The following is an 11,840-nucleotide window of genomic DNA, read 5'->3' on the forward strand; positions in this document are numbered from 1 at the left end:
CCAATCAAAGAAAAATAAATGGCACGTTGGTCCGCCCCTTTTTTACCCATCATGCTCTTCGTTCGCCAAACTAGCGCTGAAAACTCGCAAATCAGACAAATATAATCGGTGTAAGGGCCATTTAAATAAAAGATAACATTGTAAAGTTGTATCAAATAGCCAACATGACATGAAAAATAACAAATCATGTAGGTGAAATACCAACTGTGGCGACACCCTGAGTGAAGAAGCTGCCGTTGCCTTCAAGAATGTAGGATGTTTCCAACGTATGTTAAAAAGGGCTTCTGCTGTGAATGGCACAGGAGGGGTGGACCTGTTCCACTCCTCTTGCGGAATCGCAATCAAGAGATTTCGGAAGCACAATTTTTAACATATGGGGAAGCCGATGATCACACGTCTCGGCGCCCCGCGCAATTGTGTAAAAGATGAAGATTATCTTAATAGACCTCGGCCGACTTATGCTACCTTCTGCTAACTAGCTCCCGAAACTTAATCATCATGGCCAGTTGTCTTTTGAGCGTCGTGACTCAAAGAACAATTACGTTCGCCGTTGTGCTGTAATGACTGAGAGACGATAACAATGCCGAACTTATCTTAAATGGCTGATAAGTGCGGCATAATATACGTGATGGCTTTGCTTAACATCATCAGGCACACAGACCACAGTCAAAGCCATAGTTTCGGCTGATCTCTCTGGGTTTCCGCGACAGCGTTCCACCAAGGCAAGCAAGCGTAGCTCAGCAGGAAGTCAAGCTACATGAGCGAAGGACGCATGCGCAGTAGCTCTCCTCAATCTAGAAGCTGCGTTTCTCGCCATGAAAAAACGGTAAGGGTACAATGTTATTGAATGTTCCATTTTGTTAAATGTGGCTTTAAAATGTGAAGCTCGGCCGTGGGTGAAAACGGTAGTTTTTTTCTTTGTTAAAGCCCCGCGGTGGGGAGCGCGGAGGGGTTCAGGCGGGCCGGGCTCGTACGGCGCGGAGGGGCAACGCCGTCGCGGCGCCGTTGTTTGCTGTACGTGCCGCCGCACGGGGAGACGTCATTTTGAAGGGGGTGCGGAGAGTTAAAATGCAGAGTTACGAAAGGACGTACGGTTCAGACACAAGCGGCACGTAGCCGTCGCGCACTGTAAATGCAAAGACGTGCTCGTCGTCGACCGCCACGGTTCGACACGGCCGAGCGTCGCACGTTCGTAGTTTACGCCCTGTTGAGTAGCGTTAGCCGTAATGGCTGCTAGCGCCGTGGCTTGTGTTGAGTTACTACGAAGAAGAAGCTCAACATCGGAAAAGCAGTCCGGGGGCAAGAACTTTGCTGCGGTTACGATAACCCATGAGACTCTGGAAGTGTTTACTACGAGCAACCAAAGCGGATGTGTTCGTGACTGGTTGAAAGTGTTGCTGCGATGACGACTCGCTATCTCAACTAACGATATATATTTTTGTTTGTTTTGAAGTTCACGTTTGAGAAAAAAAAAATATTAAACGAATGTATGGGTTGGCAAACGCCGACTTTCGAGTCAAATTTCTCTGAACGACAGAATGTTTCCCTGACATTTTCGACCTCAAACAAAATTTAAAACCATTTTGGTAACATGCCCACCTTCGCTCGCCGTGATGCACTAATTTTAAGTTTTGCAGTATTATAATGCAGTTGTGGAATTTAGCTGTTCTGCTGAGGTTTCTGCGACGCCACACGACAATGAATTCTGCAAATAGAAGGTATTAGCGAGTACAACCTAAATCTAAACATTAAAGGAAATGGTACGCACCAACATACAATATATATGTATATAATAAAAACAGAACCCGATAACAACAACACAGAACGTGTTGTTCACAACATTATCACTCGTGTTAAGAGACAACTATGTACATTAGGCTAGCTAAGAAAAACAAAGTAGCGTGCAAAGTAACGGTTTTCTCTGAATAATTTCTTCGTTGACGGGACACGGAAGGTCTACCTGCGCTCAGAGTTGCACTCAGTTGCACTGCAGGGGAGTGCAGTTCCAAGATGCATTCAGAGACCGAAAAAGAAGGGGGGGGGGGGGGGGGGGGGCTGATATCTCGAACTGTATTGAATCGAAAACATGTAAACTAAAGGGCTCATTTGAATGTGGATGAATTGAACAGGAAATTATGTAATTTTAAAGCTACTGCTATATAGTCGCGCAAAATAGTTTTGATGAGTTATTGACTTACAGTTGGCAGAATGAGACGTCTTCTAGCGTTGGCATAGTGAGTCTGGCCTGACTGGTATAGGACTTAATAACGTTGGTTTCCTGCTTGGCAGCCTCTCCTGAGAAACAGCCTGCCCAAATTAATGATTTGTTTGGAAATAAAGGAAATTCAAAGAACATTGTTAAAACTATGATTGTGCAATTATAAACCAAACAATTTCACATTGTGCATTCATGACGACCAACTTGGAGCTCTCTATTAAACTTGCAATGTAGTCGAATACTATTTCATTTCTCCTGTCTCCAACATCTTGTACCTATATTATATTTTTTGTGAACCTGTAGTTTTGAAAATTGGATTCAACAACAGAAAAAACATGAATTTAGACTTTATTTATGTTCTTGTTCAATTTTGTGTTGTTGTTTTTTTTTACACTTCCAGATTAAAAAACATGATCTGAGCTGTTCAGTGAAAGCAGCCCTCCTCTGGTGTTTACTCTGAGTGTGATGGCAACCACGGAGGAGGTCACTGTCTCCATGGGGGAGGTGATGGTGGTGAAGACGAAAGACGAGGACGAGTGTGATGATGCAGACAAGGCCCAGGTCATACTCCAGCTCCAGCCAATCTCCGTTGGGTACGTGACGAAGCTCTTCCTAACGGAACGTCCCAATGTTTCAGATTTAGTTGTACTTCCAGAAAATTAAAATATACTATAGCTGTTATTTATTCTCAATAACGTCATGTTGATATGTCCACACATATCTATGTTCGGTAGATCCATGTAAATGTGGCGCACCGCACTTTAAATCCAGGTTTACTGATGTCAAACAACCATATTCTGCAGCACTGCCAGGTTTTGACTTTACTGGGTGTTTTCTTTTTTCAGAACTGACTCTGCTGAAAATGATGCAGCTGTCTTAACCGTTGAAGGACATCAAGGTAAGAACCTGTCAAATCTTTGAATGGGAATTTTCTCTGGCACGGCTGCGATGGTCCGTGGCATACCGGGTTCGTGTTGTGTTAATTATGCGCTAACAACGCTAAAAATGTACTCATTTGTCCAGAAATCTATCACGCCTAACATTTGACAAGTAAAACTAATTTTACTAACTAACTAATTACATCTTTACTATTTTTTTTCTTTCTCAAAGGATAACAATAGCAAATAGAACTATAATTTCAGTCAAACAGCTTCTACATATAATCTTGGAAAATAGTTATATTTTCTAGAAAATGGTAATATTTGATCTGCGATGAACTGGCGACTTGTCCAGGGTGTCATCCTGCCTTCGCCCTATGACAGCTGGGATAGGCTCCAGCAGACCCCTGTGACCCAGAGCTCGAGAATAAGCGGGTATGGAAGATGGATGGATGGATGGTAATATTTAATGAAAACAGTTGGGTATGAGTGAAATTTTAAGGGTGTCCAAAAACTTTTTTTTCTACCACTGTACATCATTGTGGAAACACAGGACATTGATTTGGTAATGACAGTTGCTGTTAATTCAGGGCGGCTGTCACATAAACCTTCCATTGGGTGGTGGTTGAAGACGTTTCCTCAGCAGTGTACATAAAACCTTGAATACGGCATCATCAATGCACGTCATTACCGTAACTATCCGTTCAAACTTCTCACAAATTCTCTGAAATTCTCTCTCAGAAAGCTAGCAGTCAAAACATGACCGACTCTTCCGTGCAAACTCATATTGCACAGACTCATAGGGTCTTGGCAGAGCAACCACAGCAGCGCAAGCCCTTCCTCTGACCTTCTGCTAACCTTTTGTTTCTCCTCCGCACTCCTCAGACCAAGCCGAGGAGGAAGACGTGGAAATCTGCTGCCCCATAACATGTGGCGACTGTAAAGCCATGTTGCTTGTGAAGAAATTTGTTTGCCCCGGAATCAACGTTAAATGCGTGAAGGTTGGTATTCATTGCATTCTCACTGATTCAGCACGTTCACTGCACTGCAAGTTTGCAAGTTAACATAACGGCTTTATGTCTGTGCTTTCCCAGTATGAAGACCAGCTAATCAGCCCAAAGCAGTTTGTGCACATTTCTGGAAAAGCCACTCTGAAGGACTGGAAGAGAGCCATCAGGATGGGTGGAGTGATGCTCAGGTCAGAGGCGTCCACTGCTTTGCCATTTTTGCTGCCTCTTTCTAAAACACATCATTGTCTCAATGATGTGTTTTTTGTGCCTTGTTTTGGAGGCACAAATCCAACTTTCCCCCCCCAAATCATTACTATGTGTTGTGCACACTACCAGCAAGGGTAATTGTTTGTTGTTTTTCTGCTCCTTAAATTGTCTTTTGGCCCCCAAAATGCTCCTTTATTTACCCCCCGTGTTCTTCGTTGCGTCCACTAGCTTTTTTCAGCTGACGTCTCCGTTAATTTAACCTGACACAGTCGGCTCTGCCGCGAGCAGAGTCGGTGTGTAGGTGGTGAGCAACCGTGGCTTGCATTTGGCAGCGAGAACAATTTGTTTTTCTGCAGTTTTCCAGGCTGAAATACAAAACTAAAAATTAGGACTTGGGAGCTATGCTCCACGTGATCATACCCACATACACGGGATTAATGTGTAGCCTTGGAGAGGCGAGTCCTACCAGCGCGTCTAATTGCGTACCCGCTACGCAAAATGTGCACAGGTTGACAGGTCTGATAATGGTGCAACCGGTTGCGGCAAAGGCGTCCGTATAGCTTCATTTAAATTCTTTGGATTTCTTCGCCATCCTCCCAGGTTTATTGCTGAAATGTTGCCAAATTCTGTGAGCGAGCGTTCTTCTTTGTGACCCAGTTCACTATGGATATGTACTGGAGCGCTGCATAAATGTCTGAATTTTGCAACCATGACAGCAGTTCTGTGTACATTTTCCTGTGAAAATAAAAGGCAGAGGATGCGGTAACAACTGTTGGATAGTCGATATTGTGAGAAATATTGCATAAGGTGGCATATATCGCGATATTCAATAATATTGTGTTATTCGATAATATCGCGATACTCAATAATATTGCGATATTCAATTATATTCAATATTTCTGTGATTATTCGATATGATGCGATATTCACTCCTATCGAATGAATATCAGCCCAAGACTTGTGACATCCTCCCCCCCTTTTTTTTTTCTTTTTTTTTGGAAATACCAAAATAAGATTCAGGGGCAATTGGCAGCAAATTGACTCAGCTTCCTCTCTCTCTTGTTTTTGCCCTTCCAGAAAAATGATGGACTCAGGTCAGCTGGACTTCTACCAGCACAGCACACTGTGCACCAACACGTGTCGCAGCACCAAGTTTGACATCTTAATCAACAACACCAGGTTCCCTCCGGACGGCAGCGGTCTCACCACGCCCACGTCCTCTCTGGGTGAGTAGAGGGTCGGCAGCTGCCCCATGGCTGCGGACCAGCATGTGGAATCGTTCACTATAACCCGTCATCCAAGTTGAAGTGAATGGCAGAAGAAAATTGGGTTTTGCAAATTTAAACTGAATTAAGTCGGTTTTGCTTTGAAATTTTCCTCTGGCTGGAAAAAAAAAAATGTTAAAAGCCCCCCAGAGACGTCAAAATGTGACTTTAAAAATGCGTTAATACGGCAGCTTAACAAAATGCCTCACTGAGTTCAAAATGCCTTTGTCTCCTCTTTGCAGCAGAGCTGAGCCTGCTTTGTAGTCAAGGCCCTTGAGGCCCAGCTACTGACTGCCTCTGGGTCTATGTCATGTTGTTAGCTCAGAGTTGGACGGGGCCTCAGGCCTGTTTAATCTTCTTTTTTCCCTCCGTATCAGTAGAGTGTATAAAGTCCGTGGTTATAACAACAAAGCTAAGTTTTCTCTATAATTATCTTTATATATATATGTGTATATACATATATATATGTATGTATATATATATATATATACATATATATATATATATATATACATACATATATATATATATATATGTATATATATATATATATATATATATATATTTATTTTTTTTAAATATCGCTAACCTCAGACTCTCATGCTCTCATTGCATTGGAATAGGCATTTTTACACATTGTTGCCACTAGAGGGAAGCACTGATAGGTTAAGTGTGTAATATTTGGAGAATTTGAAGGAGAAACAGCAACATTAAGTGGTTGCATTTCAGATTGCAGCGACTCTCATTCTCCCTCCCCTGCCCGTGAACTACGGTGGCCTGCGCACCCAAACCTGGATATGTCGTCCACCTTCTTCTTTGTTGGTTTATTCGAGCGTTCACCCGAAATATGAATTGCACTGTCAGGCAGCTGAATTGCACATGAGCTGACTTAGAAATATGACGGTGCAGGATCGCAGCTAACTGGGAGTAAAACCCTTGCTGTGTCTATATTATGTATATCAATCAGAATCATTCTAAGGCTAGGAAGGAAAACCCAATTACTTTTATTGTACTGCGTTCATACACTTTTATGAATGTATTTATGGACAGTATATTAAACTTTTATCAAGATAGAAATCATAAATCAAGCTAAATATTACACACTGGACCTTTAAAACAGCCAATTAAAAAAACACTTGGATATAATCTGAGTTATTGTGTTTATTGTTCGCACCTTCTCTCATGTGATTTGCAGTTCTGGGAAACGGCGGCGTGGCGAGCGAGGAGGTCGTCGGCGGAAAGACGGACTGGAGCTCGTTGTCGCTGGAGTCTGCAGACAAGAAGGAATCCAGCGAGATCTCAGGTCAGAGCCAGCGGCCCTTCACCGGCTGCGCTGACATGCTGCCACTCGCCCCCTTTTCCTGTCGTCTTGAGCGGCTCTGTTCTCCCTCCGCAGAGGAGACGCTGAACTTCTGGAAGGGCATCGCTGACGTGGGCCTCCTGGGCGAAGTGGTGCCCAACATCAGCTCGGAGCTGCTGGAGCTGCTGAACAGCGTGAAGCAGCGCAGCGAGGCGGCCGCCATGCAGGAAACGGGTACGGAGCAAAGCCGCGACGTGACAAGAGTCCCATGCAAAGAGTGATGCGTTTCATCATCCGGAGATTCAAAGCGTTGTTTTCAGTTGTGGCAGGTGTTAAACTACATGTCTTCTCACTGACCCGTAGTGCATCGTTTTATATTCCCACATCTACCTGAGGCAAAGAAATGACCACACCAGACTATTGATGTCGATGTTAAAAATAAAACTACCCCCTTGCATCGCATTGTATTCTAAGGAACTTTTTCTCAGCACTTTGCTTTTAGCAGTAGAACAAACCCCTCCGCTGTAGCAACAACAGCAACAGGCAAGGAAAATAGCTTGGTTGTCTGGTTAATATCAGTTTGCCACTGCTGTTAGCCGACTAGCAACAACAGGCAATAGAATGAGTTTTCCTCAGGTGAGCTGTGTGTGGGGGTGGTGGGGGGGGGTCGCTTGGTGCCTGACGATTCAATTAGATTCCCATTCAGAGGGCTACGATTCAATTAATCGTGATTCATTGAGAATCGCGATTCACACACAACTGAGAGAACTTGAAAACAGTGTCGGAGTGTGCGTCGCCTTAAACAGTGCGGCGCAACGCTGCAGCGCAATCGCAAATGAGTTCCGGCCTTATTAAAAAAAAAATATTGTTTTTTTTTAAATTTTTGAATCAATTCATAAATGGCAATGTCATAATCGTGATTAATCTAAGAATCAAAATGTTTCCCACTCCTTGAACTGTGGAGTGGGTAAGACCATTGACTTGCAGTGCTAGGCTAGCACCGGAGACCTCTGCTTCACGAGAGAGGACCGGATGGTGCTTCTTGAAACAGCGACACCAGCTAACCAGCTAACTTGCTAACTTGGAGACCAGCTAACTTGGAAACGAGGCCCTGTGTGTCCAAAAGTCTGAACCACCTCTTTCAGCGTGTGCGGCACAGTTCAACATGACAGTTTATGGTGGTATGGAGATGTTTTGCTCGTGTTCATAAACATCCATAATGTCCCCCCAAACGCGCAAAAGAAGGCCCTGCAGAGGGATAACGGCTCCTTCCGTGTCCAGGCATGGAGGATGAATCAGGCTTAGGAGCTCACCTGACAGCCCATAAACATTAAGGAAAGGAAGAAGAGACGCTGCTGTTGGCGGGAGCTGCTAGATAACGTGACGTGGAAGTCAATGGTTGCTGTTGCTTTCTCCTCAACAGTGTCGGTGTTGATTGTTTCTCCTTGATCTGCACTGACCACAGACACGTGCATGGTGGAGGCGGCGGTGCTCAGCAACCTCGCCCAGGTGTTCGGCCTCCTCGACTTGGTCAAGAAGATCCTGGAGAGGAGGCGGCGGCAGACGGACCCCAGCCAGGGCCAAGTTCTCAGCACGCTCAACAGTGAGTACACGCCTCGCACTCTGAGGAGGAGGAGTCAAGAGTTTCAGGCGCCGGCCGCCGCGCCACTGGGTTTTCTAACGTGAAGGTTTGTTTGGTCAGGCGAAAAAATGAGAGGTCGCTGTTTATTTGGTTTGTTTTGTCTGTAGGTCTGTTTTAAAAGCTGGAGCAGAAGCTACATTCTTGCCCACTCCTTGTAACCTATATATGTGTTGAAACCACAAACCTCTGAAACTCATTCACCATCGAGAACATGGTGAATATATAGGTATATACTGTATATATGTAAATATATAAATATATATATATATGTACTGTATATGTGTATATATATGTGTGTGTGTGTGTGTGTGTGTGTGTATTTGTATATATACATATATATATATTTAAATATGTGTCTATATATAAACATAATGTGTATATTTATATAATATATGAAGGGTATAAAAAGTTATTTCACACTTTTTTTACAACATAATTCCGCATGTGTTCACTCACAGACGCCTTCAGTAGTCATAGAAATGAAAGGAAAGAAAGACATTTAATGAGGAAGGTGTGTCCAAACCTTTGACTGGTAGTGCGCTCAGGGGAATATGGCATTCATAATGGATGATGGTTGAAACATTTCCCGAACCACCTCTTGATCCTGCAAACACTCTTAACTTGCAAATTCACAATAGGGACGCTGGCAAAACAAATTATATTTCGATGTGTCCGGCAGCCGCACTCTCTGGAAAGCTTTCTTTTCCAGACAAAAGTTTTTGCTAATTAGTCTCTTTGACCCTGCGTGTGTACACGACTGTGCGCTGCAGAATGAAGAATGGGGTCTTTTGTGAAGCGTTAGCTGGCATTGTATCCTGTTTAAAACGGCCAAATTAAACCCACGTAAATGCGTCTTAAAGGTCCAGTGTGGAAAATTCTTAAGGAAGCCCGCCTGGTGGCAAATTTCATATTTAGGGCCTCTTTAAAGAGTTGGAAAACCAAATGACTTTATCGTACACACTTTTAGTAATGTATTTATGAGCATTAAACCTTTAGCAATATCAAAATCACCAATCAAGCCAAATTGTACACACTGGACTTTTGAATGCCCGAGTAGCTGCGTTTCCATGACGCCTAGAATTGCCTAAACCTAAATATGGCAATAAAACCTGGTGCTGGAAACAGCTCCGCTTGGAAGAACCTCTCCAATACGGCTAAGAGGGTTTGACGCTGTCGTGAGGTGGGTTTTCACACGTATCCATGTAGAGGAATATCACAAAGGTGTCATGCAAACGCTTTTTTCATGTTTGCACGTCAGCGGACGTGACGTACGGGGTCACGTGACCAGTTCACTGACCAGTGAAAGTGGCGCGTTATGATTGGACGGAAGGAGGAGACGGAATATTTTTTCCAAGTGAGAAAATACAACAAGCATTCTTGAAAGCAAACAAAAGCAAACACTAATTGTCAGTCAAATCTCGCCCCTCGTGCTGCAGGCCTGGAGCTGCAGCTGGAGGAGCAGCGGAAGCAGCAGGAGATGCGAGCGCTGCTGTCCTGCCCGCAGCCGACCAAGAGCAAGTCGTCGGCCAAGCGGCAGCCCAAGCGGCCCCGCCTCCAGCGCCCCTCCTCCACCACGGCCGCCACCTCCACCACCACCATCCTGGCCTCGCCGCTGGCCCAGCCGGCCCAGCAGTTCACCGTCCTCTCCCCCATCAGCCTCTCCTCCATCGGGCAGCCCTTCACCGTGGCCTCCCTGGCTCAGTCCCCCAGCACGCTCACCCTGCTGCCCGCCGGCTCGCAGCTCTTCACGCGCTACATGGTGGCGGCGGACGGGAAGGCGGACGCCATCACCCTGCACCCGTCCTCGGGCCTGACGCTAGTGGGCGCCACAGCCGCCACTGTACAGGACCCCAATAGCCAGCTGGGCACTGTGGTGAGCCCCCTGGAGCTGGTGCACCTCAGCCAGCAGGGCGGCGCCGTGGGCGAGGTGGTGGACGGCGCCATGCTGGTGCACGGCGAGGTGGACGGCGGCCACGAGCACACGGTCATCGAGATCAACCCCCCCCCCATGGAGCAGCAGGCGGTGGGGGTGATGGAGCTGCAGCTGGCGCCCGGCGAGGAGGTGCGGGAGGGGACGGTGGTGGTGGAGCAGGCCATGACGGCGGCCGCCGCCACGCAGTGCCACCTGCAGGGGGCGCAGGCCGAGGAGGTGCAGGGGCTGCAGCTCAACGCCAACGGCCAGGTGTCGCACGTGCAGATCGTGGTCATCGGCGACGCGTCTCAGGGAGAAAGCCAAGTGAAGTGAGACCCCGGGGGATTTTTTAGTTCGGTTTTTTTCCAACAAAAACACAGGGGACCAACGGGTATCGGACTCGAACCCGAGCCGCCGCCGCCGCCGCTGCCGCGCCCACCACCCACCGAAAATGTAAATACGGCAATCCTTCTTTATTTTTCCAAATTCACGGATTGCCTCAGCGCCCAGACCAACAAACAGGGTCGACGCCTTTTTCCTTTTCCTTTGAGGTTTGAGTGTGATCTTGTTTCTTGTTTTCAAGCAGCATCACAAACTATAGTTTATCACGACAGGGTTATTTTTCTACCAGAGCTGTAAATAGAAGTAGTGAATCCATCAGGCCCATAGAAAGAGAAAGTCTTCCTGCCTTCGGTCTTTAATTTAGGCTTTAACTTTCAATTAAAGAGCAGCAGATCAATTGTTTTTTTCCCCAGGGACTGCCTACTGCAACTGTGAGGTCATACTCTCCTCCAAGCACTGCCTACTGCAACTGTGAGGTCATACTCTCCTCCAAGGACTGCCTACTGCAACTGTGAGGTCATACTCTCCTCCAAGGACTGCCTACTGCAACTGTGAGGTCATACTCTCCCCCTGAAATAAATCACGAACTCGACAGAGTCTCAAAAAACCCAGAAACATTTGCGGCGGCGGCGACGTGAGATTGCTCAGCTGCTCAGGTGTCCTCCCCTCCTTCCCGCCGGTGTAACCAAAAAAAACACGCACATATTCTACAGCGCACCTTTTTTTTTTTCTTGCTTGGAAAAAAAAATATGCAAACCCGTCGACAAGGCAGCGCAGGATGTAGACTCTGCTGCTGCTGTTCACTCGGCAAACGGCGGACTGCGAAAGTGTCCCTGTGAGTAAAACAAACGCCCCCCCTCCCCACGTGAAAGGGGGGGGGCGGGCTGCGGTTTATCTCTGCTGACGGGGTCGTGGGTTGCGTAAAGAGGTATCACAAGTGTCTGTACGTCACCTCATACATTTCCGAGTTGCATTCTGCGCGGTGGGGGAGGGGCGGGCTGACGTCTGTGCAGTTGAGCTCTCTCGCCAAAACTCCAAATGAATGCATACAGCGTATTTTTAAAGT

The 11,840-nt window shown here is 46.1% G+C and overlaps 1 protein-coding gene and 1 non-coding gene across 3 annotated transcripts; both read left to right on the forward strand.

Annotated features, from left to right (window-relative positions):
- The first annotated feature begins 157 nt into the window (after positions 1-157).
- Positions 158-10,798, forward strand: gmeb1 (glucocorticoid modulatory element binding protein 1). 2 transcript variants are annotated; one of them, XM_076011688.1, is made up of 10 exons: positions 158-826; positions 2,619-2,811; positions 3,064-3,116; positions 3,982-4,097; positions 4,191-4,294; positions 5,391-5,539; positions 6,774-6,881; positions 6,975-7,112; positions 8,344-8,481; positions 9,957-10,798. In XM_076011688.1, exons 2-10 carry the CDS (start codon positions 2,684-2,686, stop codon positions 10,763-10,765), a joined length of 1,743 nt encoding a protein of 580 aa, XP_075867803.1. In that variant the 5' UTR covers positions 158-826; positions 2,619-2,683; the 3' UTR covers positions 10,766-10,798. The 2 variants fall into 2 exon arrangements, with proteins under 2 accessions (XP_075867803.1, XP_075867804.1); XM_076011689.1 differs by lacking the exon at positions 158-826 and adding an exon at positions 874-1,718.
- Positions 274-409, forward strand: LOC142878620 (U11 spliceosomal RNA). Its single transcript, XR_012924876.1, has one exon. It is a non-coding gene; the product is annotated as a U11 spliceosomal RNA (small nuclear RNA).
- Positions 10,799-11,840: the final 1,042 nt, after the last annotated feature.

This window comes from Nelusetta ayraudi, unplaced genomic scaffold (genome assembly GCF_046127955.1).
Source record: "Nelusetta ayraudi isolate G7.1 ecotype Tasmania unplaced genomic scaffold, CSIRO-AGI_Nayr_v1 ptg000135l, whole genome shotgun sequence".
Classification (NCBI taxonomy): domain Eukaryota; kingdom Metazoa; phylum Chordata; class Actinopteri; order Tetraodontiformes; family Monacanthidae; genus Nelusetta; species Nelusetta ayraudi.

Coding starts and splice junctions, on each gene's coding strand:
- gmeb1 (XM_076011688.1), top strand. CDS start 2,684: ATGGCAACCACGGAGGAGGTCACTGTCTCCATGGGGGAGGTGATGGTG. Junction 4,098..4,190: donor TCAACGTTAAATGCGTGAAG/GTTGGTATTCAT, acceptor GTGCTTTCCCAG/TATGAAGACCAGCTAATCAG. Junction 6,882..6,974: donor GGAATCCAGCGAGATCTCAG/GTCAGAGCCAGC, acceptor CTCCCTCCGCAG/AGGAGACGCTGAACTTCTGG.